The 26,781-nt window shown below is 35.3% G+C and overlaps 8 protein-coding genes across 8 annotated transcripts; 5 read left to right on the forward strand and 3 right to left on the reverse strand.

The window, feature by feature from the left end:
* Nucleotides 1-248: 248 nt before the first annotated feature.
* On the forward strand, nucleotides 249-490 carry HELRODRAFT_148674 (hypothetical protein; the record flags this gene model as incomplete). The annotated part of the gene is made up of 2 exons (XM_009027616.1): nucleotides 249-298; nucleotides 385-490. Coding segments are annotated over 2 exons (156 nt in total), but the record flags the coding sequence as incomplete, so codon positions are not given.
* Nucleotides 491-889: 399 nt separating this feature from the next.
* HELRODRAFT_163864 (hypothetical protein) lies at nucleotides 890-1,809 on the reverse strand (the record flags this gene model as incomplete). The annotated part of the gene is made up of 3 exons (XM_009027617.1): nucleotides 890-1,015; nucleotides 1,360-1,576; nucleotides 1,670-1,809. The coding sequence occupies 3 exons, from the start codon at nucleotides 1,807-1,809 to the stop codon at nucleotides 890-892; spliced, it is 483 nt and encodes a 160-aa protein (XP_009025865.1).
* Nucleotides 1,810-7,774: 5,965 nt separating this feature from the next.
* HELRODRAFT_163865 (hypothetical protein) lies at nucleotides 7,775-9,091 on the forward strand (the record flags this gene model as incomplete). Its single annotated transcript, XM_009027618.1, has 4 exons — nucleotides 7,775-8,067; nucleotides 8,162-8,245; nucleotides 8,418-8,556; nucleotides 8,915-9,091. 4 exons carry the CDS (start codon nucleotides 7,775-7,777, stop codon nucleotides 9,089-9,091), a joined length of 693 nt encoding a protein of 230 aa, XP_009025866.1.
* Nucleotides 9,092-9,650: 559 nt separating this feature from the next.
* Nucleotides 9,651-9,998, forward strand: HELRODRAFT_68338 (hypothetical protein; the record flags this gene model as incomplete). Its single annotated transcript, XM_009026967.1, has 1 exon — nucleotides 9,651-9,998. The coding sequence occupies one exon, from the start codon at nucleotides 9,651-9,653 to the stop codon at nucleotides 9,996-9,998; it is 348 nt and encodes a 115-aa protein (XP_009025215.1).
* Nucleotides 9,999-14,662: 4,664 nt separating this feature from the next.
* Nucleotides 14,663-14,863, forward strand: HELRODRAFT_153467 (hypothetical protein; the record flags this gene model as incomplete). The annotated part of the gene is made up of 1 exon (XM_009027619.1): nucleotides 14,663-14,863. A coding segment is annotated over one exon (201 nt), but the record flags the coding sequence as incomplete, so codon positions are not given.
* A 3,242-nt stretch (nucleotides 14,864-18,105) lies between these two features.
* HELRODRAFT_163867 (hypothetical protein) lies at nucleotides 18,106-20,270 on the reverse strand (the record flags this gene model as incomplete). Its single annotated transcript, XM_009027620.1, has 3 exons — nucleotides 18,106-18,186; nucleotides 19,228-19,394; nucleotides 19,985-20,270. 3 exons carry the CDS (start codon nucleotides 20,268-20,270, stop codon nucleotides 18,106-18,108), a joined length of 534 nt encoding a protein of 177 aa, XP_009025868.1.
* Nucleotides 20,271-21,682: 1,412 nt separating this feature from the next.
* Nucleotides 21,683-22,135, forward strand: HELRODRAFT_163868 (hypothetical protein; the record flags this gene model as incomplete). The annotated part of the gene is made up of 1 exon (XM_009027621.1): nucleotides 21,683-22,135. The coding sequence occupies one exon, from the start codon at nucleotides 21,683-21,685 to the stop codon at nucleotides 22,133-22,135; it is 453 nt and encodes a 150-aa protein (XP_009025869.1).
* Nucleotides 22,136-25,108: 2,973 nt separating this feature from the next.
* Nucleotides 25,109-26,498, reverse strand: HELRODRAFT_163869 (hypothetical protein; the record flags this gene model as incomplete). The annotated part of the gene is made up of 2 exons (XM_009027622.1): nucleotides 25,109-25,423; nucleotides 26,496-26,498. The coding sequence occupies 2 exons, from the start codon at nucleotides 26,496-26,498 to the stop codon at nucleotides 25,109-25,111; spliced, it is 318 nt and encodes a 105-aa protein (XP_009025870.1).
* Nucleotides 26,499-26,781: the final 283 nt, after the last annotated feature.

Below are 26,781 nucleotides of genomic sequence, written 5' to 3' on the forward strand. Positions count from 1 at the left end.
GTGACTTGAAGATACAAGATGCACAAGTTGAAAAACAGCAGCAACATAAGAAAGTAAAACAGAGCACGGCCAAACTTTCAGACGAAAAATTAAAACTTCTGAGAGATAAAAAAGAGGAAGTAGAAAAGGTTTTTATGTTGTGAATTTATTTCAAGAACTATAATGTATTGCATTCTGTTGATGAATACATTACGCTGACAATAATCTAACTTGGTCAAAATTTTAATTTTATTGTGTGACGTTAGGCATACAAGCAAGATTGTGAAACCATAGTGATGGTCACCAAGCTTCTTGTCAGGTCAGTTATTTTACTAACAGGCTTCATTTCTTGTAGAATGAATGTGTTGATAGAACAGCAATTTTGTAAAATTCTGTTTTCATCAGTAAGGACCCGTTGTTAGAAGAACGCATCCAGAAGAGTCTTCGTGAAAACCTGAGAGACATCGGACACAGGTGTGTGCAGGAACTGAGAGAGTTTGTTGATCGCATCAAAAATAGTGATGTTGAAGACGTTAACCTTATTGATGAGAACACATCATTAGGTGTCAATGGCAAGATTACTAACAATTAATGCGATGACAGATGAAGACTTCTTTACTGAACCATTTAGATTATAGTAGTTTTTTTTATAACCTTCATCATTTATGATTGATCGTAAAAATATCATATAAGTTGTAGTTATAACATTTGCAAAAGGGGCAGATATTACTGCTAATTATGATGAAGTATTTGCATATTCGCTATAATGTGCTTTTTAGTGTTTTAAATAACAACGATTAGAAAAATTCTGCAAAATAAATTTTTTTAACAAGCTGAATGCTTATCGTTAATTAAATGAATAATCATGTTTTGTATAATTAGTTGCGGCAGTTTAAAAAATAAAGGCAAGTCAGAAAGTATCTTCCGAAAACAATCTTTCAATTGCGGCTTCAATATCCCCTCCTGTCTCCATCAAGACTCTTCTTGCATACCCCTCATCCATGATGCCCATTTCCCGCAATTGCTGCATCTGAATCTGTCATACCGTGTGTTTATTTTTTGTGTTGATCAAGACAGGTTACATCTTCATAAAATATATTAAATGGAACAATTTTCTCATATTAAAATGATTTTACAAAAAAGCTCAGATAGTAGGTTGTCGTGATTTGCATTATCACATGGTAGCCTGGTACAAATGTTTTGATGTTGGAAACTCGTATATGGGTGCAATGATTGTACATGGGTACAAAATGTGTATGTAAGTCGTATGGTGTGGGTGTTGGAGACTGTGGTGCCAAAGTCAACTTTGCTATAGATAGAGCAGCATGCCAGCTGCTTGACCAATTAACAAAAAATGATAATGAAGGTACAATAATCTACTTCAATCAGAACGTTATCTGGCTGTTGCAAACTTTGAGGGGCTGAAGCAGCAGCTGAAGATGGCTGATGGTGTTGCTCTTGTGGTTGTATGCCACTAGCAAACATCATGGCTTGTCTAAAAAAATCGGATGTTATCAGACCTGGACCTGGTTGAGCTGCTGATGATGATACCGGAGTGTTTCCATATGGCCTTACGAGTCCTTGATTTTCTACCAGTCTTAATATTTTTAATGTAAGCATATATAATACCATCAGTGTTTAGTTAACGTGTGAAAAATTCAAAATTCCGATTTAATATAAACGCATTAACCTTGTAAAAGGATTGTCATTTTCTCTCCTAGGCCTGTCTTGTGGCTCAGTGTCCATTTCATCATCGTCATCGATGTCGCCCTCATCATCAGACATGTGGTCAATGTTGTACAGGGCTTTATAAAAAGCATTTATGTGCATATTTGTTATCGTCAGATGTTCCCATCATTAACTGTCTAAACATAAAAATTTAGATAGCTATAAATTAGGTCACGTGGTACATGGATATTGGATAACACCTACATCTAGAATCTTTGTACTGAAAATTGGATTTCTGAGACCAGTCGTCATTTAGAGCTCCATGTAATATGATGATGGCATACCCCAGAGACGGATGCTCAGTTAATGTCCTAATTCATTTAAATTTATTCAAATTTCTATTTTTATATCAATTAAATTAATATTATTACTTCATTGCTTCTGTTCTTTTATTACTTCCAATAAATTTCCATAAGCAATGCCTATCAGTTAATGTATCTGAAAATATTAAATTTGCAGCTTGTAATGCACGAATGTGTAAACTGTAGAACTGATTAAATCAGTCCAATAAAAATAGTCGATTTTTTTTTATTCCAATCCATCGATTAAAAATTTTCAAAATCCCATTACTCAAATTATATATTTCAATTGAAATAAAAATTTAAAAATATGAAATAACACTACTGATGATATCTCAATAGAGGCGCTCAACAGATCTACAATACGATACAGTAACAAAATTGGAGTCACGTTTAAACAAATTGTCATTCCTAGTAATTATCTTTTTTTAGAGCAATTATTCTGTGTTTGTCATTCAAAAAATACTAGAAGTTATATAATTTTTTGCATAAAATTGCAATGTCTATTTGCAGTTACATAAAAATATCACAGCAAACATGCACATTTCTTAGCATTTAAATTATAACATCTGTAATCAGACATTTCAAGAAGTATCCTCTTATTTAAAATTTTTTTGACCGCTATTTGCTGATGCATTTGTAAGAAAAGTGCACGCTATTGCAAATTTTAAAAAAGTAATTGCTCCGTCGGCAGTAGTTAACAGATGCCTAGAGCTCATTTTGTAACATTCATAATCTGTGTTATATATGATGGCATATTAGTGGCAGAGAGTTCTACAAAACAAAAAGTCAAGTTTAGAACATGGATAAGATAAGTATTCAAAATGTTTTTGGTAGTCAGATAAAATCTCTGAATTTCAGCCTTCCACTCAGACACCCTATTCAAAAATATTTTAATTATGCAAACAATTACTCATTGCAATAGGATCTGAGCCAAAAGCAGGTACAGCTTCAATTATGTAATCTACCAACTTGGCATTCTTCAATTTATCTTCAACCTTTGAAAATTTCATAATTTATAAAAACAATTTTTCACTATTAAGTTTCAAGCAATTTGCTAAAGATACCCAATGTCTTGATTGAGAATCTTGGAAGATGTGTTTTGACATTTTCATGATTTGATTGAACGTTTGACTATCAAGTTTTTCTGTAGGTATTAAACAAAAACATTATATTTAAAAAATTCAACTTTAAAAAATTACATGCCTGCTGGAGGTATGTCTATTTTTGATGATTTCAGTATGTAGACCACCGAGCATTCGTCAAATCCCAATGATGCTATTAATTGGTCATCACACAAACGGCTGCCACAGTATATGAGATCTTGAAATTATAGTTTAATATTTTATACTTATATTTCTATTATTATCAATATTTATATCCAAAATTTGGGAAAATATGGGAAAGCCCTGAAGCATACAATAAATCATAAGGGTGGATGCTGAATGGACAAATTATAAAAACAATGTTGACTATGGCTTTGGATATAAGTATAGTTAACAGTGGACCCCTCTGGACATAAAAATCTAGCAGGTAGATGAATTTCATATAAATTAGTATAAATTTTATACTAAAAACTTAATGAAGACTGGTTAAAGGAGAGTAATGTTGAATTGCTTAAGTTGATAGATAAATTCATCTGTAATGTTTATTGTTGGTTTCAATGTTCCAAATGTCAAATGGGATACAATAACTGTAAATGGTGGGAGTAGGCTATTTAGAAAAAATTTATTGACTATCTAAAGAATTTTTTCATTTCAATGCATCGATATTTCTACAAGACTGCAAAACTGTGTTTCGCACTTGAAGAGTTACACACACACATATACATATATACTATGTATGTATATGTATGTATATATATATATAAGCATATACATATATATAAGCATATATGATAACAAACTAAACGTTCACCAAAAGACTTTAGTGAGAAAAATCGAAAAAAACGAACTACAAACATATTAACGGTAGAATTTATAGAATATTGTAAAAATTATATATATATATATATATATATATATATATATATATGTATATATCGTCGAATTTGATTGATTTTCCTGATTTGAAACATGCATTCGGCTGAGAGCTTCTTAATGTGTTGTTTCATTGACAAACCTGAATCAATTATGAAGCCCAGATTAGCTGCTGTCTGACAAAATGGGATGACCTCATCATTAAGTTATTGAATTTATATCTATTCTTGAAAGTTGCTGCCATGTTCCAATTAGTAAAAAAAGTCTTGTTTTGGTTTAGTTTGAACCATTGTTTGCATCCACTTATTGACCCCAGACAAACATTTAACCAGTTTATCCAATTATGATTTAAAAGAATTTGGTCTGCTCGTAACAATAATTTGTAAGTCTTCCGCAAAAGCATGACCTGAAAAACCAAATGATTCTATTATCTTTAGTACCTCAGATGTATAGATCAGGAAAAGAATAGGACCTAGAACCGAACCTTGTGGCACACCAGACAACATAACGTTAACCTCAGACAATTTACCACCGAATGATACCTGTTGTGATCTACCTACCGAATACGACTCAAACCACCTCAGAACAGCAACGTAGTCTTGTTAAAAGTACTTTGTGATCTACGCAATCAAATGCGGATGACATATCAAGAAAGACTAGCATTGCCACATTTTGTTCATCAATTGCCCCGTACACTTCTGAGAAAACTTGCAAAAGGGCAGTTTCAGTCGAATGGTACTGACGGAATCCAGATTGAAATTTCGGCATTAAATTGTTATTGTTCAAGTAACTGAGTGTTTGCCTGGCAACCACACGTTCGATAATTTTGGATAGGAAAGACAGATTAGAAATTGGTCTGTAATTCCCAACATCATTTTCATCCAGATTATGTTTCTTAAGCAGCGGAGTTATGATAGCATGCTTGCAGCCGGAGGGAAACTGTCCCACATTCAAACTGCTGTTTATCAAGCCTGCCAAAAATGGTGCGAATAGTTTTATAAACTTCTTTAATACGTAGGTAGGTATTACATCTTGTTGACACGACTTTGTAGGTGAATTTGGAACTAACTGTATTACCTCCTCTTCAGAAACCATAGAAAACGTTGAGAACAAACTATTATTGACACCTGATTGGAATTCTGCCAGGCTCGGTTGAGCATCGCTGTTGACACTATCTCTCAGCTTGCTTAACTTTTCATTAAAATAGCACATCAATCGATCAGGTGTTAGTTCATCCAAATCCGAGCAGGATTTATCGTTACGACCCCTACAGAGAATGCTGTTCACAACCCGCCAAAGATTCTTTGGTTTCATCTTATTGTCATCAACAATTTTTGTCTAATACTGACAAACTATTATGTCAATACAATACAATACTGACGACGTTTTTTAGAGAAAAGTTCCGATTTACTCTTTAAAGCAGTCTTCCATTCATCTTGATGAATCAACTGTGAACTTTTTCTGTATCTTCTTTCCATTTTTCTGCACAAACGCTTGGCCAACCTGCAATCATTATCAAACCACAGAGCCATACGAACGTTATTGGTTGTCACTGCACGAATAGGGACAACTTTATCAGCAATAGATTTTAACTCGTTATTAAATAAATGCAATTCCTTGTCTACCTCATTGCCTTGACATGATTTGGAAAGTGGAGATTCAAGCACGAGTTTGATGAAGTCATCAACATTCAACTGATTCCACATTTTAGAAACTTTTTTAATTCCAACCAAATATCCTCGAGTCTTCGACAGTTCAGCCCAAATAAAACTATGATCAGAATAAATTCCACTTGGATGGACTAAACAATCATGAACTGGAAAATCCTCGGAGGTCACTATCAAGTCTAGTGTACCACCACATCAACAACAAACATTGGGAAAAGAGCATTTCGTCATGCTGCTGCAAGTGTTTGGAATTCTTTGCCTCCGAATATTAGAAAATCTAGCTCCCTCTGTGGATTTAAATCTAATTTAAAAATATTATTTTAATCATGCTTTGAACTGACAATAGTTTTTATATGCTGCTTCTAATTAACCTTTTAATTATAATATTATTATTACAATCTTTTTTTTAATGCTATTGAACTCATATTACCATGATTACCATGGTCAATTGTTATTATTAATTATTAATTTTATTATTGTCGCTATTGAATTCAATTATTAATTTTTTAGTTCCGAGGGCGCCTCAGTCGCTTGCATTGGCGCTTTATAAATGATATTTATTATTATTATTATTTACAAATTTACGCCTTCGAAAACCCCAAATTCAGTTAGCAACAGTAATGCACTCAAACTGCCAAACAACATCATAAAATTATTAAAAGAAAAAAAATAGCTGCAGAAATATTTTTTGAAATAGAAAAGGCAATACAGTATTTGAGGAGCTTAAAAATGCAAAAAAGATTAAAAAGCACATTAAATCAATAAAAGAAGGACACGGTTAGTGATTTAACACTGACAATAAAATCTATTCTAAACGATAAAATTGAGAACAAATTGCCATGATATATTGCACTAAACCTATTTAAGATTCCAAACTCAAAAAATGTTAAATTTGAGGCAATTCTGAATGAAAAGTTAAAAAATTAGAGGAATAGACTAATAAAGCTAATAGCATGTATGCTAGTTATGCTAAATTCTTTCGAATTGTAAAGACTGACATTTGATGCTTCATTAAAATCTGTTGATCATATTTACCATAACATAAACTAAGCAATTTTTATACTAGGTTTAATAATAGACATTTCACATGTATTAGTGTTATTTGTTTAATAATTCTGATCAAATCGATTATACGGATTTTATTTACGAAATAATGGATTTTTACAATTCTGAGAATATTAGAATTGCTAAAAAACACTTACTAGCGATTTGGATACATTAAATCTAGAAAAAGATGAAAAAACAAAGTCAAATTGTTTTGGAAGTTTTAAAAAGGACAAGGTTAGTGATTCAACACTGAAAATAAAATCTATTCTAAACAATAAAATTGAGAACAAATTGCCACAATATGTTGCTCTAAACTTCTTTAAGATTCCAAACTCAAAAAAAGTGAAATTTGAGGCAATTCTGGATGAAAAGTTAAACAAATTAGAAGAATTATTTATTGAAAAAAAAAAATTAGAGAAATTGTAAGAAATGCAGTTATTAACAATAACCCTAAAGTAGACCAAGATACAGACATTAACCAAGCAGAAAAAAAGAAGCAATTTGTCTGGAAGACAGAATCAAGCAAACAATCTGACTGGGCAGAGATTTTAAAACGTATTAATAAAAAGAGCTGAAATGTTCAACATTAACATGTTAGAAACAAAGAAGAAATCACACAGCACAACCGAAGAACAATCAAATTTGAAAACAAATAAAAACTTCGCCTTAAAAAGTTTTCTACATTGGTTGATTGGAGCAACGATGCACTGCAAAAGAGTTAGGTGAGCACATAAATGGATTGAAAATTGAGGTGCTTGCTTGCTCAGCAATTAAAAACTAAATTTTTAATCGCCGCTCCAAACAAACCACAACATCGAATAACAGACAAGATACAAACTCTGACAAAATCGATGTTCAACAGACAAGCGCTGCTTTCAGGGTTTGCATTTATGAAACAGATTCAGCTGAGTTTATGAATACAGAAAACTGGCCAGAATAAATCATAGTTCGCGAATTGTGTTATCATGATTTGTTAGCAAATGTTGTCACAACTAAAAGTAACAAAGAACAAAGGGCTCTGGAGCAACGGCCTTCCCGCGGTGGAGCCGATTGAGGAAAAACTGTCAAGTCATCGATGGACTACCTCAACAAACCGTTGCAACTACTCCTCCCTGTCAAGACATCATCAGGTTTTTACTACTGGAGCAGCTTATGCCAGCAAGCCTGCTCTGCAATCTCCTTCAAAGAGCCGGCGTCGAGCTCAATCCAGGGCCGAAATTCTAAATCTGTCCAGTTTGCAACAAGAAAATCAACAAAACCCAGCACTCTGCTCGCTGCAGAACTTGCTGCAGCTGGAGCCATTTACTTAACTGCTCTACTCAACTTGGCAACTACTTCCTATGTAACAACTGCACCAATCCAAAACCTGTATGGGTGGAGCGGCGGTATTGGATACATTTCGGAGACATTCATCAACCAGTAACAACCCAACAACTGCGAGAATGCAAATTCCACTCTCCAGCCAACACAGTATCATTAGGTCAACGGCTTATACCACCGGTCAACTCAATTTCCCACAATGGAACTGCAACGGAATCACAGACAAGTAAGACGAACTACAACGACTCCTTGAAAGTCACATTCACATCGCAGCTCTACAAGAATCAAAATTTACCTCATGACAATGACAATAATTCTGTTAAAAAATCCAAACAATGTTTTAAAGAAAAGTGAGATTATATATTTGATATAACCAAAGTGAATGGTAACTGGCTTAGTAATGAGGATAAAGAATTTTATTTATTACAGATGAAAACTGATGGTCAAGCTGGTTATTGTACATCCAAAATTGTTAAAGTACATCCATCTAAAGCTGGCAAGAAGAGAACTATCATAGCTGAAACGGATACAGTAGAAGTCAGTGATGACAATAAAGGAGACAATGAACAAGATGATGAGCAAGATTCTGATTATAATCCGCCAGACAAAAAAAAAACGAAGAGAAAATATGAGAACACCAACTTGCTGTTAACTTAGTTAAGAAATCAAAACCAAGTATTAAGAGATCAGTAAAAGTTTGCAAAAATTTATCTGAATGTGGTGTTAATGTGCAAGCACCATCCAAATCTGGGGTTTATAGAGCTACAATGTTAGAAGCCCAAAAAATGAAAAAGCATACTATTAATCATTGAAAAAGTGATGATTGGGTGTTGCATTTTGATGGTAAATGAATATCCGGGATTGAGTATCAAGTCTTGATTTTAAAAAATGCAAGGTCAAGTTAGCCATTTTGAAATTGGATGATGGTAAAGCTAATAGTATTTACAGTGGAATAGCTGAAGTGCTAGATAAATTTCAACTATGGAGTAGTATTAAAGTTATAATATCTGATACTACAAGTGTTAATACTGGAAGTAAAAATGGAGTTGTAAACCAACTTCAGAGAATTTGAAAGAATAAATCTTGAACCAGTTCAATTTATTGGTTGTCAGCATCATGTGTTAGACACAATTTTGAAGCATTCCATGAATGATATTGTTATAACCGTGCTACCGAACGCACTAGAACATTCTAGAATATGCTAGAATCGGACCATCTAGAAGAATTTAGAAACGACGCTTGCGAAGAGTATATAAGCGCACGTCGCAAGAAGATTAGCGATTAGTGAAATTCGTGATTTTGTAAATTCGTGACTCTGTGATTTTGTGAATAGCGATTCGGTGAATTATTTAAAGCGATATTTGGTTTGTTTTGTTGACGTTGTCATAGCGATAGATTTTGAACAATTTAAAAGTTAATTGTTGTGTTAATTTGAATTTGCTAGAAATAAACGATTAGTTGATTTCTTCTGTAAATAAAGTTTAATAACTAATAACTGTTTGGATTATTTTATTCAATCGAAGATTTGAACCCGTCGCATCGTAAATCGGTTACGACAGCGAGTATTATAACATTGGTGTCAGAAGTGGGATCTTCGACCAGCGAATTACTACTCATAGAAAAAGAACACGATGTCAAAACTGTGTGGTTTGAACGTAGTTCAGCTACGAGAAGAACTACAGAAACGAAGCCTTGTCACAAGTGGCAACAAAGAAGTACTAGTAGCACGTCTGAGAGAAGCTCTCATTGACGAAGGTAAGAACCCAGACGAATTCAAGTTTGATGGTGCTGACGAAGACAATGAAATTAGCACAGGCACGTTTACAACCGCTAAAATGAAGGAACTTCTGCTTAGTATGTCAACTGAAATGAAACAGATCAAAGAACAGTCCGAACAACAGTCCGAACGACAGACAGAGGAGTTAAAACAGATCAAAGAACAGTCTGAACAACAGTCCGAACGACAGTCCGAACGATAGACAGAAGAGTTAAAACAGATCAAGGACCAGCTAAAACACGTAAAATTGGAAGTGGCAGAACAGATTGAAGAACAGTCAACAAGAATAGAAATGATCGAGAGAAACTTGATCGTCAAACCGTTGAGGTAGATCACAAGATAGACAAATCGAAGCGAGAATTGGAGCAATCCAAAAAAATGGCCATGCCGTTAGATCACGCATCCGGAAGAACTTTGAAGGTACCAGCATTTGACGGAGAGATGTCCTGGAACGTTTATAAAACCCAGTTCGAAGCAGCGGCAACTAGTAACTGTTGGAACGGAAAAGAACGAGCAACAGCACTGATACTGGCACTGCGAGGTTCAGCAGCAGAGGTTCTTCAGACGATTCCGGCGGAGAACCACTTCAACTATGAAGTTCTGGTTAGCGCGTTGGATTTACGTTATGGTGAAGAACACATGAAACAGATTTATCGGTCTCAGCTTAGAAACAGAACGCAACGATCTGGTGAATCTATTCAGCAGCTGGCACAAGATATCGAACGGTTGACATTGCTGTCATATCCGACATCAGATCCCGAGCATAGAGACGAAACTGCCCTGGATACGTTTATCAAAGCCCTTCGTGATTCGGAACTCAAGCAATCCCTTATCTTGTCAGATAAACGAAAACTCAAGGATGCCGTTGCGCACAGTCTCACTTTTGAATCGGCAAAGCAAGCATCAAAAAGTGACGTACGTCTACGCCAAGTACATGAAGAATGCTTTTGCCGAAAGGTGGTTGTAAAACGCGAACCCCAACAGCATGGTTTACCCCAATGCTGGATTTGTGGTGAAAAAGGCCATCTACGTAGTGATTGTAAACACCGCCTAAAAGATAACTACTGCCGAAATTGCGCGACAAGATGGCGCAAAAAAAGGAGAAGATGATCCTATATCACGATCGGCCCCTTCTAACGAAGGGGCGGAAAACTAATAAGAGCCAACTTTGTGGGACAGAGGTTGGCTAGTAGAATTGACGCCCCCAGTACCGTAATTAACGTTTCCAGATTACATCGAAATCGAAACGACCTATGGCTGAACGGAAAAGTTGATCAACGAGAATGTGTAATTACAGTCGACACCGGAGCAACAAAATCGATTTTAAGATCTGATTTGGTACCCAATCTGAAGAAAGAGACTTCTAACAAATACATCCTTCGAACAGCTACCGGAGGAACAGCACCAGTCTATGGAAAGATTCTTCGTACTGTTCAGCTAGGCGACTTGTTATTCGAAGGTTCATTCTTAGTCGCGGATATCATCGACAAATGCATAATAGGTGTCGACTTTCTGACAAAATATGGGTTCAAAATTGACTTAGAAAAACGCATTCTTAGATGGAGAAATACAGATGTGATAATGGGGGATAGCGACGAAAAATGCATTCGAGTGACAGTCGATTGTGACATAGAACTACCTTAATCATTTGAAAACATCGTATGGGGCAAGTTAAATTGCGATCCTGGGGGCCACCAGTTCTATTTGATGGAGCCAACATCACCGACAAATGTACAGAACGCGGTCATTGGAAAATGCCTTGTAGAAGCGAACAAAATGGTCTTATTCCTGTCAGAATAATGAATACCGCTAAACACACTATTAAAATTAAAAAAGGCGAGGAAATAGGTAACTGCCAATCAATAAATTTGGTGAAATCATTAGATATGGAAAAACAGGAAAAGGTTCTACCAACTGACAAAGGTAGACTTAAAGAACTTACCAAAAATCTACTGGATGAACTCAATTTGTATCAAGAAGACCGTCTAAAAGCCGAGGCGTTGATTGCTGATTTTGCAGACGTGTTTTCAACCGGTGACAATGACCAAGGTAAAACAGCTCTGGTAACTCACCGAATTGATACTCAGAATTCGAAACCGATCCGACAAGTACCACGACGTCTTCCTCTAGCAAAACAAACAGAAGTAAACGAAATGATAACGACAACGCAGAATCAAAGCGTCATCGAACCGTCATCAAGTCCCTGGATTTCGCCAGTTGTTTTGGTAAAGAAGAAGGACGGCACTACCCGTTTTTGCGTTGATTATAAGAAGTTAAATGATGTGACTAAAAAGAACAGCTATCCGTTACCGAGGATTGATGACATCATGGACACCCTATCTGGCTCAAGTTGGTTCTCTACGCTTGATTTGAAAAGCGGATACTGGCAAGTAGAAATCGACAAGAACGATCGCGAAAAGACAGCGTTTTCTATCGGATCGGGGTTGTGGAAATTCACCGTCATGCCATTTGGATTGTGCAATGCTCCAGTTACATTGGAGCGACTGATGGAATGTGTATTGCAAGGTCTTAACTGGAAAACCTGTCTTGGCTATTTAGACGACATAATTGTTCTAGGAAGAACATTTGATCAACCCGTCGAAAACTTACGGGAGATCTTCACAAGACTTCGGGTGGCAAATTTAAAGCTGAACGTTAAAAAAGTGCAGGTTATTTTCTAAAGAAGTTAACTATTTGGGACATGTAGTATCTTCAGATGGAGTTCGAACCGATCCCAGCAAGATAGAAATTGTGAAAGACTGGCCAACTCCACAGGATAAAAATGAATTGCACAGTTTTCTGGGATTGGCAACGTACTATCGACGTTTTGTAAAGGATTTTGCAAAAGTTGCCAGACCTCTCCACCAACTTACCGAGAAGGACCGAGTTTTCAACTGGAATACCCTATGCGACTCAGCATTTGAAAAGTTAAAAGTTGAACTATGTGATGCTCCTTTGCTAGTATATCCAGTTCGTGGCAAGACGTTTGTGTTAGATACTGATGCAAGTAACAACGGAATCGGAGCCGTTTTGTCACAGCATATAGACGGAGAAGAAAAGGTGCTAGCGTATTATAGCAGAGGATTCACAAAGCCCAAACGAAACTATTGTGTGACCAGGAAGGAGTTACTAGCAATAGTCAATGCAGCAAAACACTTCCACAAGTACCTTTATGGACAGAAATTTCTTCTCCGAACTGATCATGCAGCGTTAAGATGGCTCCTCAACTTCAAGGATCTTGAAGGACAGATGGCCCGATGGTTGGAGCGTTTACAAATGTACGACTTCGAGATCGTGCACCGCAAAGGAACAACTCATAGTAATGGTGGTGCTCTCTCACGTCAACCATGTTTACCAGGATGCAAATATTGCTGTCGACGAGTTAGTTTGGCTGTACAACCCACAGCGAAAGAAAGGACGTTCTCCAAAGCTCCAGCGAGGGTGGGAAGGACCTTATCAAGTCATCACCCGCTTGAATGACGTCGTCTACCGTATTCAGGAATATCGGTAGCCGAGAGCAAGAATGAAGATCGTTCATTTGGATAGACTGGCTCCGTACCATGCGGACACCGGAACGAAAGCTGTTCGGGACGAACAGAACTAAGAAGGGGGTAATGTTATAACCGTGCTACCGAACGCACTAGAACATTCTAGAATATGCTAGAATCGGACCATCTAGAAGAATCTAGAAACGACACTTGCGAAGAGTATATAAGCGCACGTCGCAAGAAGATTAGCGATTAGTGAAATTCGTGATTTTGTAAATTCGTGACTCTGTGATTTTGTGAATAGCGATTCGGTGAATTATTTAAAGCGATATTTGATTTGTTTTGTTGACGTTGTCATAGCGATAGATTTTGAACAATTTAAAAGTTAATTGTTGTGTTAATTTGAATTTGCTAGAAATAAACGATTAGTTGATTTCTTCTGTAAATAAAGTTTAATAACTAATAACTGTTTGGAGTATTTTATTCAATCGAAGATTTGAACCCGTCGCATCGTAAATCGGTTACGACAGCGAGTATTATAACAATATTTTAGATGAAGGAAAAAGCTCATCACCAGAAATACATTACAAATTTATTGTAGACCTGCAAAAAAAACTATAAAAATTTAATATCAAACTTTAAGCAAGGTGAAAAAATTTGTAAAGTAAAGACTAATAAATGGATAGATGATATAGACTTTTTGATTGAGTTGGTACAAAGTTACCGATACATGAAGGGGAATGGTAGCTATCTGGCTATAAAATTCAAAAGTCTGCCATCATTGAACAATGCCAGATGGAATTCAAAAGCAATCTATGCTCTCCTGGCATATATTTTAAATGAGTAAAATAATAATCAACTTCGTATTGTTTGTGACTTCACTGCATCAGCCTGGTCTGATATATGGTTTTCTGACATGCAATACTCAGAACATAATTTTAACAATTTAGAACAAGCAATAATTTCAACTACAGCTATGAAAACCTTGAAAACATTTTGGTCCCAGGAGCCCAGTCGCATACAAGAAATTCAGAAATCTAATATCTGTGCGGAAAGAACCATAAAAATTATGCAAGAAATTTGTGCAAAAGATATTGACAAGATGAACTTCATATTTATTCTGCACAACTTTTAAATTGCACAAACAATTTCCCTTTGTATATTTATCAACTGAAAGTTTTGTAAAAATAAATTGCTATTTTTCTGTAAATTTGTCAATTTTTTCATTATATTTTTTTACTTACGGGGGACATTTTTGAAACTTTAGTCAGTCAATAAAACTTTTGTAATTGGTAATCTCATGTAGAATGTCAGATTATGGCATTATACCCATGTATAATTGTAAAAAAAATCAACCCCCTACTGTCCATCCAACTTCATAGCAACCATTGCTCACCTACTATCCATTCCAAATATTATATTGATGGGAGATTTGAATGCTCACTATTCGCTTTGGTATTCGAACATAGAAAATCAGCGAGGTGAAGCACTGGCAGATGAGATCGACATCTCAGACTGCGGAACGTTAAATCAAGATACTCCGACTCGTCTACCTAACAACGGTCAACCGACCTCACCGGACATCTCCATAGCATCCGACACACTGATCACTGCAATGGATTGGACAGTACTAGCAACTATGTCATCAGACCATCTACCCATTCACATCACCTTAAACCCTTGTCTGGCACAAATTAAAACTCCAAAAATAACCTTTAGTAACTTCACCAAAGCAAATTGGAACCAATACACCTCAGAGACCGAATCTGCCTTCTCAACTGCAGTTTTTCCCTCCGACATATCTGCAGCTGAAAAACTATTCCGTAAAATTCTGACAGCCGCCAGCGACCACAGCATTCCTTCGGACAGACATATTCACTCACAGCCGGGACTGTCAAAGGAAATTACGGAGGATATCGGGACAGTTGAAAAAGTGATCATCAAAGAGTGCAAACATATAAAGTAAAAAAAATTTCTGATGCTCCCAAAATTGAGGTGATCTAATCTTGCCTTTCTACAGGATGCACACCAAAGACAAGCAAAGCTTCCCTGAAAAGTTAAAGGCCAACAAACGAACAAGAAGGCATGGATTTAAACTATCAACACTTCCCTACCATACTTATTTTAAAAAATATTATTCTTTTATCCACTTAATATTTAGAATAGTTTAAATGAAGATTTGTCCAATTCTGATAGTGTGGATGAGTTGAAGAACAAATTAGATATTTTTTTGATGATGGTTAACTTTAAATTTCACTGAAAAGCTGACTTTGTATGGCTGAAAAACTGGGAACAATGGTAAATTTTTGATGGTTTATGAAATGTAATTCATTTTGAAGTATGTGAAATTAACCAATGTACACATGTATTATATATTGCAATAATCATGCATCGCCCATAAATTTGCATCACATATTTTATTATCATTTACTTATTTAATTTTTTTATTATACTATATTTCTTCCTTTTAATTTAAGGTCTAGTACACGTATTTGTGTATGTATGTATATATATATATATATATATATATATATATACACATGTATATATATATATAATATATATATGTGTGTGTGTAACTTTAGGTGCACCACAAAGATCAGTGCTTGGCCCTATTCTGTTTTTACTTTACACATCTGAAGTGCTGAAGGTGATAGATTCATTCAATTTTCCAAGCCATGCATATGCAGACGACATACAGATTTTGATTACTAGTAAACTGAACTTGTTTCAAGTTGAGATTGAAAAATTTGTTGAAAGTATGTCTCAAGTAAATTTATGGATGTCCAGAAATGGACTGAAGCTGAATCAAAATAAAACCAAACTTTTACCGATTGGCACATGGCATTAGTTATCGAATTTTGAATATTTAAATAATGAAAAACTCGACTTCTGTGAAATGGCATTGAATTTGGGCATTTTGTTGGAGACAGAATTATCTATGAAACCCCATGCGAGGATGCTTGCAGCAAACAAATCAAGGCTTATTTGTGATTCAGTCAATGCATCTACATTGCAGACTTTGGCACATGCGCTGGGACGTTCGTGTCTGGATTACTGCAACAGTTTGTTCTACATTTACCAGACAAGACTATCAAGAAACTGCAGTCAATTCAAAATTCTGCTGCCACAGTAGTTGTTGGACAAAAAAATATGGCCATCTTGAAAAAGCTACATTAGTTGTCAGTTAAAAAAAAATATTTTCAAAATTGCCACTATGGTCTACAAGTCCATATACACGGTCTACCACCAACCTAATTGTTAGATATGCTGATATCGAAGTTGCTTATTGTGTCTGGCACACATCTGAGATCTAATGATTTAAACTAGTATGTTAATCCAATATCACAATTGAAGACCGGTCTACAAAGTTTCTATGTGTCGGACCCCGTCATTTGGAACAGACTACTGTCGGTGCTGAGGAAGCCATGAATGAATGTTTCTAAATTCAAGAAAAGTCTAATGACACTTTTTTTATTTCATATTGAATTTTTTTGTTTTGGGTTTGATGAAATTATAACAAAAGAAATTATAAAAGAAGACCATTATTTTTACTATTTATTTATTTTATTTTGAATTTGATTCAATATTTTTATTTTACAATAATGGTTATTAATTATTAATGAAACTAATGATGATAATAAATTTAGGGTTAGGGCATATTCATCTATTCTATGCACAGGATAAATTTCTGACTTTACCTTGGTTCGAATAGGTATCTCTATCAACTCAAAAACAAAGCAGCACTAACCAAAATTATCTATGTTATGAATCTGTTGAGTAAGAACTTCTCTGATATCACTGACACTTTTCATATTATCGTCTAGATTCACAGTGAAGCTCTTGTTGACACCATCCACAAAATATCTTAATTCTAATTTGGCCATTTTTTTTACTTAGAATACAATATACGAAATAAGCCTACGGCAGCGAATTTTTATAAAACCAGATTCTCGACCCAATTTAACTTTTAAAGTTTACCAACGATGCAATTACCAATCCAACCCATATAATTAGAACAAAATCCAATCATAGATATATAACTCATAAACATGAAACACTAAACTACATAATGGGCTGTTGTGTTGTCCAAAGAAACGGCGAGGATGTTGTGTCGATATTAAAAAACATTCGGCCTTCTATGAGATCGTAGATGACTTTTAGACGATTCTTTTAATATTACTGATTCTTGTCTATCTTGATGTTCTTCTTATCTCTGGAATCGTTTTTCTTCTGTTGTTCTCAATAATTCTACTTCTAACTCCTCTAATCTTACTTTTGGTGTACCTCAGGGTTCTGTCTTTGGCCCTCCTCTATTTATATTCTATACTTGTGAATTATCTCATCTTATTAATAATTTTTTTTTTGCTAGTCAACTATATGCTGATGATTCTTATATTTATACTTTTTTCCTCCATTTAATCTCAATAGTGTTCTTCATCATCTTTCTTCAATTATCGCTTAGTCTGACTGTGTTTTAAAATTAATCCTTCTAAATTTGAATTTATTTGTTTTAATAAATCTAAACGCTCTATTACTATTCTTTCTATTATCTTACATGATTCTAAAACTCTTGCTATACCTTATAAGTTTTGTAGTCTAGGCTTTATCTCTGATTCTAGTATGTCTCATTCTTCTCAAATTAATAGTGTTGCTAGAAGTTCTTACTTTCATCTACAAAGAAAAAAAAACTTTTGTCTTTGTTTGACAATCCTACTTTTTTCTTTTTTGTTACTTTTTTAGTTTTATCTAGAATTGATGATTGTAACTCGTTCTACTATGGTCTTTCTGATTTTACTCTTTATCCTTTAGGTGAAACTTTTAACTCTGCTGCTCGTTTAGTTGCTCGTGCCTCTTTCTTTTCTCGTATTTTTCCATATCTTGTTCTCTTGCACTGGCTACCTATAAAATATAAAATAATTTTTAAAATTATAGGTGTCTCCTTTTCAAAAAAAAGCCCTTTCTACCGTAAACGCTTGAGAACAAATGTCTTTTAAAGCTCGTTTCAAGGTGATTTTTTTGGGTTTTTTTTTTTATTTTTCGATGTAATTATATATATGTCTCAATCTAAATTATTTTCTAAGTACTTATCAGAGATATTAATTGAACCTAAACGGCCCGGTTTACGATTGTCTTTTTATTCTCACTTTTTCTTAACTCGTGTTAAACACTCTTTTGCTAAATCTGCATTTACTTTTTTGGCCTTTTTTTCTGGAACTCTCTACCTCCTTCTCTGACTACTTTTCCATCACTTACAAAGTTCAGTGATGATCTCAAGAACCATCTGTTTGCAAAATTCTTTGAGAAACACTGTTGAACATCGCGGAAATTGTGCTTCATAAATTGATTGATTGACTGATTGACTGACTGACAGTCTGACTGACTGACTGACTGACTGACTGACTGACTGACTGACTGACTGACTGACTGACTGACTGACTGACTGACTGACTGACTGACTGACTGACTGACTGACTGACTGACTGACTGACTGACTGACTGACTGACTGACTGACTGACTGACTGACTGACTGACTGACTGACTGACTGACTGACTGACTGACTGACTGACTGACTGACTGACTGACTGACTGACTGACTGACTGACTGACTGACTGACTGACTGACTGACTGACTGACTGACTGACTGACTGACTGACTGACTGACTGACTGACTGACTGACTCGTTCCAGGCGTTGACCATCGCTGAAAAATCTGCTCTTTATTTTCCCATCCGATCCATCCGAGTTTTTGAAAATCTTCAATTTGTGTCCTCGTAGTTTATCACAGTTGCTTTTTCATTGTTCGAGATCAATTTGTATTGTTACAGACGTGAAGGCGAGATAAGAATTAGTAATTAAAAATTTAAGTGAAGCACTTGATAATTTAATTAAAGAGGCGGAGCCAATGAAAACGGTTGTAAAAGTCAGGTGATGCACTTACTAGCAAAAAGGCGTGAACGATTGGAAAGTCACGTGACGCGGCATCACTAACTATATAATGAGGAAAAGGAACGAGAGAAAAGAGGAGAAAAGAATAAAGATAAAAGTGCACGAAATAACAAGGAACGACGAGAATTACGAAGAAGTCAGAAGAAGTTTCAGGCAGTCCTATTATCGCAGAGATATTTTGTGTGCGTACTGCAAACAAATTAGCGATAACGCCCAAGGAGAAGTTTGTCGCAAAGAATTCTACACGCGGTTTGCGAGTGAATTACGATAATCTTCCGAGAAGTGGATACTTAGGATTTACGGTCAAGAAACATCTGACGAGAAGAGCTTAATTATTGACGATTAGTTTTATCCTGTGATTTAACTGTTGATTAGTTATTGTTTTGTATTCTAACGATTTTAACGATCGAACGAACGAGTGATCGATTACGGCAATTGCCAGCTCTGTTTTCTTTCTAATAAAGTCATCTAAAATAAGTCTGTTTAGGAATCAAGAATCCGCGTAAGAAAAATAACCATACCCTACAAGTTCAAGGGGTCGGTTATAACAGTATGTTTAGATTAGATCTCCTCTGCATCTTTTTTTTCTAATGATGTTAAGTCGCATTTTTTCAATCTCTCATCGTAATCCATTTTTCCGATTCCTCTAATTATTCTTACGGCTCTACGTTGTACTTTTTCTAAAATTTCCTTATTTTTATTGTAAAAATAAAATCACAAATAAGAGAGAACATGATTTATATCAAAACTTTTTTTCTTTAAACTAAATATTTCTACAATATGTCTGGCATCTAAATTTAAATTGTAGTGGACTTGATCCAAACTTTTCCTGGTTAAGCCGATGTTTCTAGTGACTATATTTTTTCTGTTTTTTTTATTTTGTTTCAAATTTTTAAAAAAATATATCTCAAAATTTGCCGATTCCTTAAATCTGCCGCCCTGGGATATAGCCCATTTAGCCCATACGTAAATCCAGGCCTGATGTAAACCTGCGTTTATCTGTAATAACTTCTGCAATTTCGAAGCATATGACATGATTGGATTTTTTTTCGAAATCTGAAATTCATCTATCTGTTCTTAAATACATGAAATTTCAACCATCGAGACAGTCGATAGTTTATAACAGGGCATGATAAGCATTAAATTTTTCAATTAAAATGATATGCAGCTGGACTGAATGATTCACACATCAACTGAATTTAGTTTAAATTCTTTTAAAGCAACATTTTGATTACAAACATAACAAGATAATACTCCTCTGTCATTGCTACTCGTAAAAAAATTGACATTTTTGTAAAGATTGATGTATAATATTTTCATAATTTTTATACCATTTGAATTATTAGAACGTTATGAAAGTAGAATTCTATTTACAAAACAAATATTGTTTTAAAGTTGTTTACTATTAATGTTTTTAATAACAATGACTTTTAAACCCGCATGTGTCTGCTGAACAAACATAAATAAATATGTCTACTGCTCTTCTAACAGCAATGTCGTTATGTTGCACAGATGCTACAAACAAGTATATATATTGAGTAATTAACTATATCATGCCACAATAAAGTTTAAGTTTATTATTTTTCAAACTTATTTAAAGATCTATTTGCACACCATTTGATAAATAATTAAAAATTACATTCATGGTTCAAGCAAATTTTTGTTAAATTAGACAAATTTTAAGTAGTTTTCTTTTAATTTTTGCGTACTAAATAAAGATTTATTTTAGATTGTGTACCAGAGACACGTTATTTAAGGAACAATATGCAATTAAATCAGTCAATAAATAAAAACTGTATTTATGATTCAAGTGATTTCTTGTTTCATTAGACAGTTTTTTAATATTTTTTTTCTAGTTTTTTGAGTGTTTTTTTAGATAGGATGCCTGGGCTGCATTTGTTAAAAATCATATGCCATATAGAATGCGTATGCGCATGCACATCATTCAATTTTTATCTAAACGTTTTTCAAAGATTTAAAAGCCACGAAAAGTTTAATCTAGATCTATATGTGTACGTCATAGAATTATAATTCAATGGTGTACATATAATTTTTCATTCATATTTTGTTCTATTATTAATTAATTAATTAATTAATTTTTTTTAATAATGTCATTTATCTTATTAAAAAAATTACACGTTATACAATTACAATGGTTTTTATATGCAATAATGATTATGGTTTCAAGTTTAACAACACTTTCTCTTTTTTCACTATCTTTTTGTTCATAATTTGTAGGTCAAGTTCTTTGTCTTGTCTAAGCTTTTAAGCTTTTTGCAGTTTCTTTTTATGATTGTGTTGTCGATGTCGTTTGTTATTCGTTAGTTAGATCTCCAAACTATTATTGACTGTTTTTTTTTATAAGTTAACCCGCTTTAATTGTTTATATTTTGTTGATTCTGTTCGTTGATGTATTATTATATCGTTGATTTTGACCATATTTGAGAATGTCAAGAAAGGTTGGCTTATCAGAATTCACGTCACAGCGTTTGGCGGAGTTGAAAGCCAGAAGAGCAGAAGCAGAGATGTCAGATAACAACACCAGCCACGTTTTAATAGCATCCTCCACAGCACCTAGTGACGGCCCCAATCTTCCAGCTACAAGCTCCGTTTCTGTTGAAGCACCTGTCATCGCTCCTAAGCCAAACTTGGCCTCATTGAATAAAGATGTGTACAGATCTGCTGTACCAATTCAACGCAAAGAAAATAATGTTGTTGCTGCTGGAAATGAACATGTCGACAAAACTTTACCACCATTGGCCCATGCTGGCCCAGTTGTTGAACGTGTTCAATCTCCTATGGTGGCCACAAAAATGAAAGCTTCAGCAGACTCTGATAAATATAACACTGAGGAGGTTGAATATATTTTGTTTATGTCATTTATGATTATTAAAAATTAAAATCATTATTTAAAATGAAACTTTTGATTGTAATATAAAACAGTTAATTAACTGAAATGTGAAAATGATTTCACTCATATCATTTATTTTATAATTAAGGAGGATGGAGATAATTTAGGATTTGCATGCTTACCAGATCAAATTCATAGAAAGGCTATCAAAAAAGGATTTGACTTTACTATTATGGTTGTTGGTAAGTATCACATTACAATTTACATCAATCAATCAACCTTCGTTTTGCGTCCAGAGACCCGGTTTCCCGAGGTAGGACGTTGTTTTCTTTGCCATCTACTTTTTGCGTCAAATTAGACGATCAGTTGTATCCATTTCATTTAAATTTAGAGATTTCATGTCTTGCTCGATTGTTGGCGACCAGGGCTTTTTTGGACGGCCTTTGGGACGTGTGCCAGGTACTTCAACATCTGCAAGAGAAGTTATGGCTTTGTTTCCACTTTGTTTGACATGACCAAACCACCGCAGACGGTGTTGCCTGCATTCGTTCTTTATATCATCTAAACCAGCACGACGCAGGATTTTGGTAGATTTGATGTGGTCCTTCAGACTAATTCGTTGCATCCATCGGAGCATTTTCATGTCGGTTTGTTAAAGTTGTTGTTCCAGTTTGGTTGTCATTGGCCATGTTTCTGTACCATATAACAACACCGGACGTATCACAGATTTATAAAGTCTTGATCGTAGTGGTAGTGGGATATCACGCTGCATCAATTTAGAGGCAAGCTTCAGCTGTTCCAGTACAATCCAGAACATCCCCTAGATATTGAAACGATGTGACTTTCTCTATTTTAATGGCTTCAAAAACAGTGCTGTTTCGAATTTTTTGTTGTGGATTGATGCAAGCAGGACAAACAAAATTGGACACTTTAGATAAAGTACCAATTATTTTTGAACAACGTTTGTGACACCACTGGTTACACTGCTGACACTTGATTGAATTGTCACCTACACCAGCTTTACAAACTGAACAGGGCCATCGTCCAGTAGCTGTGGATTGGATGGGTTCACCAGTGTTCATTGCTTTGGTTTTGCTGATGTTGACTTTGAATCCATGATCGGCGAGTCTGGTGTTCCAATCTTCAAACATCTGTGCTGCATTCTGCTCGAAGTTGGCTGTTAAAACAATATCATCAGCATATACTAGTTTCCAAATGTCACCGTTGCGTATCGGTTTTGGAATTTCTTCCATCACAGTATTAAATACAAGTGAACTGAGATCGAGCCCTTGTGAACTCCCAACGCCATGTCAAAATCATCTTGGTTTCCAACCCGTTGTCCGATTGGGAGCTTTAGTATTGTATACAATTTCATTACAAAGCGAAACAAGATATTCTGGAATGAGTTGTTGACGTAGACTCCACCTGATTGCTTGACGGGGAACTCGATCAAATGCTTTTTCAAGGTATACAAAAATGTGTAACAGTTGTTGATGCTTTGCGAGGTACTTCTCTTGCAGTTGCCGAAGGATGTGAATTGCATCAATTGTTGATTTCCCCGCTAGGAAACCAAATTGATAATTTCCGATTGTGATGCACGACGTTAATCTTCTCTCAATGATTTTCTCGACAATTTTCAGGGAGTGTTCTAACAAGATACCCAGATATGACGAACAGTTCAATGGATCACCTTTGCCTTTGTATAGCGGGACTGTCATGCTATAGTTCCATTCAGTCGGCATTGAGCAATTTCTCCAAATTTCACGGCAAGGTTGTAGTAACGTTTGGATACCTGCAGTACCAGATGCTTTGATAATGTCATTTGTGAGTCCTGCTGCCTTTCCATCCTTCATAGCTTTCAGAGCTTCTGTAAGCTCCTCTACAGTGATGTCTGGAATCGGACCTTCGATGGGTGGAGCTTCAAAGTTAACTTTGATGAAATTTGTTTCGTTTAACAGATGGTTGAAGTATTCTCTCCACTGTAGCTTGATCTCATCTTGTTCAAGAACCATCTCATTTTTGTAATTTTTAATACATGAGGCACCAACTATATCTTTTTTCGTACGGTTAGCTTGTTTTGCTATACGATACATAGATTTCATTTGTTCACCTTTGCTTTTAGTGAGCCACTCTCTGCACTGATCTGTCCGAGCCAGTGCAACATGATGTCTTGCATAGTTGTTCTTCTCACGGAAAATTTTATGGTCATCAACAGACTTTGATTTTTGCAATTGCTTGTATGCAACTTTCTTTTCAGCTATTGCATTTTGTACACTGTCATTCCACCACCAAGTGTCCCGTTCATGCTGACGTTTTGTACCAGTTTTCCCACAAACTGTAGTTGCAGCGTTCATCAAAATGGTTTTGTATGTACTCCAATCTGTACTGGCTTGCGATTGGTGGTCTAACTGTGTGGCGACAATCTGTTGAAATTTTTCTCGATGAACATTTCTTTTTATCTTCCACGTTTTGATTCTCCAAGGCATTTGTTTAGACTTATGTTTTGACAGTTCGACAACCAGGTCTGCCACAAGGAGTCTATGTTTGGCGACACATGATTCGCCAGGTATAACTTTGACGTTTTTGAACAGCCTTCGGTGTGGTTGCTTGACAGCGAAGAAATCAATTTGCTTGGCTGATGGTCCACTTTTGTATGTCATGAGATGTTCCAACCTCTTTCTAAAATATGTGTTCAGTAAACAAAACCCGTGACTTTCAGCAAACTCAAGAATGCTGTTGCCATCTTCATTCGTTTTCCATAGCCAAAACCGCCATGTACGTTGTCAAAACCATCTGTTTTCTCTCCAACGTGGCCATTGAGATCGCCTCCAATCAGGATTGTTTCAGATTTTGGTATTGTTGAGATGGTGTCAGAGAATGCAGTCCAGAAGTCATTTTTCATCTCTTCTGATTCGCCTGTCTGGTGCGTATGCAGAAAAAATAATCATTGTTTGCTTTTCTATGCGAAGCTTGATCCACATGAGACGTGAATTAATCCTTTTAATATCCAGTACTTCTTAGGTTAGCGGTTCTCTGACAAAAATTCCAACACCAATTTGGCCGTCTTTTGACCATTCCAGAATAGTTTATATTTTTCTTTGTCTGAGTTGACATGACAGACACCATTCGATTTCCATCGGGTTTCCTGAAGGCAGCAGATGTCAATCCTTCTACGCTCGAGCATTTCTGCGATTTCCATACTGCGGCCAGTCAGTGATCCAACATTGAGCGTTCCAAGTCTAAGTACCATGGAGGGACCGTTCTGAATTTTTCTGCAACATCCCTCCGCTATTTCATACTTCCCAGGGATTCTTAGCACCCCTTGACCACTTAAGGCCTGCTGGGGACTAGGGGCCGTTGTTTTTCTTTGTGATGGCATAGGAATAATTTGGGGAAAAGTTTTTTTTACATCCGGACACCCATCCTGACGACAACCACCAGTTATAAGCGGTGGGCCTAGCTTTTCGCTCAAAAGCATGCAAGGCAGCGTGGATGCAGTTTTATGTCATACCCAGGACCCAATGAACAATTTAATTTACATAACATTACAATTATACAATATATTTATTTTGATTTATTGCATAATTTCTATTGTAAGGTCTGGATAAGAAATAATAATGTCGTTACTATTGTTTATCCAGTGACAAATATTCATAATTGTATTGGAGAACTTATATTTATAGGGCAGTCAGGGCTTGGCAAATCAACTCTAATCACAAGTATGTTTTTCAACAAAGATTTGTACAATGACAAGGAGATTCCATTTGCTGAGGGTTTGTTTGTTCATTAATGTGTTTGTTCATTGATATGTTTGTTCATTTATGTGTTTGTCTATTAGTGTGTTTTTTCATCAGTGCCTGTTCATTAATGTGTTTGTTCATTAGTTTGTTTGTTCATTATTGTGTTTGTTTATAAATATGTGTGATCATTAATATGTTTGTTCATTAAGGTGTTTGTTCCTTAATGTATTTGTTCATTAACGTGTTTGTTCATAAATATGTGTGATCACTAAAATGTATGTTCATTAAGGTGTTTGTTCATTATTGTGTTTGTTCACTGATGTTTTTGTTCATTAATGTGTCTGCTCATTAACCTGTTTGTTCATTAGTGTTTTTGTTCATTAACATGTTTGTTCATTAATGTGTTCGTTTGTTAATGAGCTTTTTTTATTATTGTGTTTGGTCATTAACGTGTTTGTTCGTTAATGTGTTTGTTCATTATTGTACTTCTACATCATTGTGTTTGCACATCATAGTTCTTGTTCATTTAATGATTTAAATCTCAGCTTTAAAAGTTATTTGGTCTCTGACGCTATGCATAGGGCACTGCACATATGACATTATTATTATCTTATCATTATTATTATTGTGTCGTCAATTGAACCAAAGAGTTGTATTTTCACGGCTTACCATTTTTTAGGCAGGGCAGTGGTTAAGGGGCCTAGTATTGCAGATGCAGTGACCAGGTTTGAATGTTATGAGATCCCCACATATTGCATGCAAAAAAGTCTGATGTGTTTCACTTGTGTTTATATACACTGTGTGTTTGTTGTAAATGCGCCTCAATCACTTGTCATGGCGCTATATAAAATGACATTATTACATGACCGCAAAGTTGAAGTCATCGAGTTGATGGTGTGCCACAAAACAAATTTGATTTGATCTAGAAACTACGAACAATTGAAATTCAGTAATA

The sequence above is a fragment of the Helobdella robusta genome (assembly GCF_000326865.2).
Source record: "Helobdella robusta unplaced genomic scaffold HELROscaffold_5, whole genome shotgun sequence".
NCBI lineage: Eukaryota > Metazoa > Annelida > Clitellata > Rhynchobdellida > Glossiphoniidae > Helobdella > Helobdella robusta.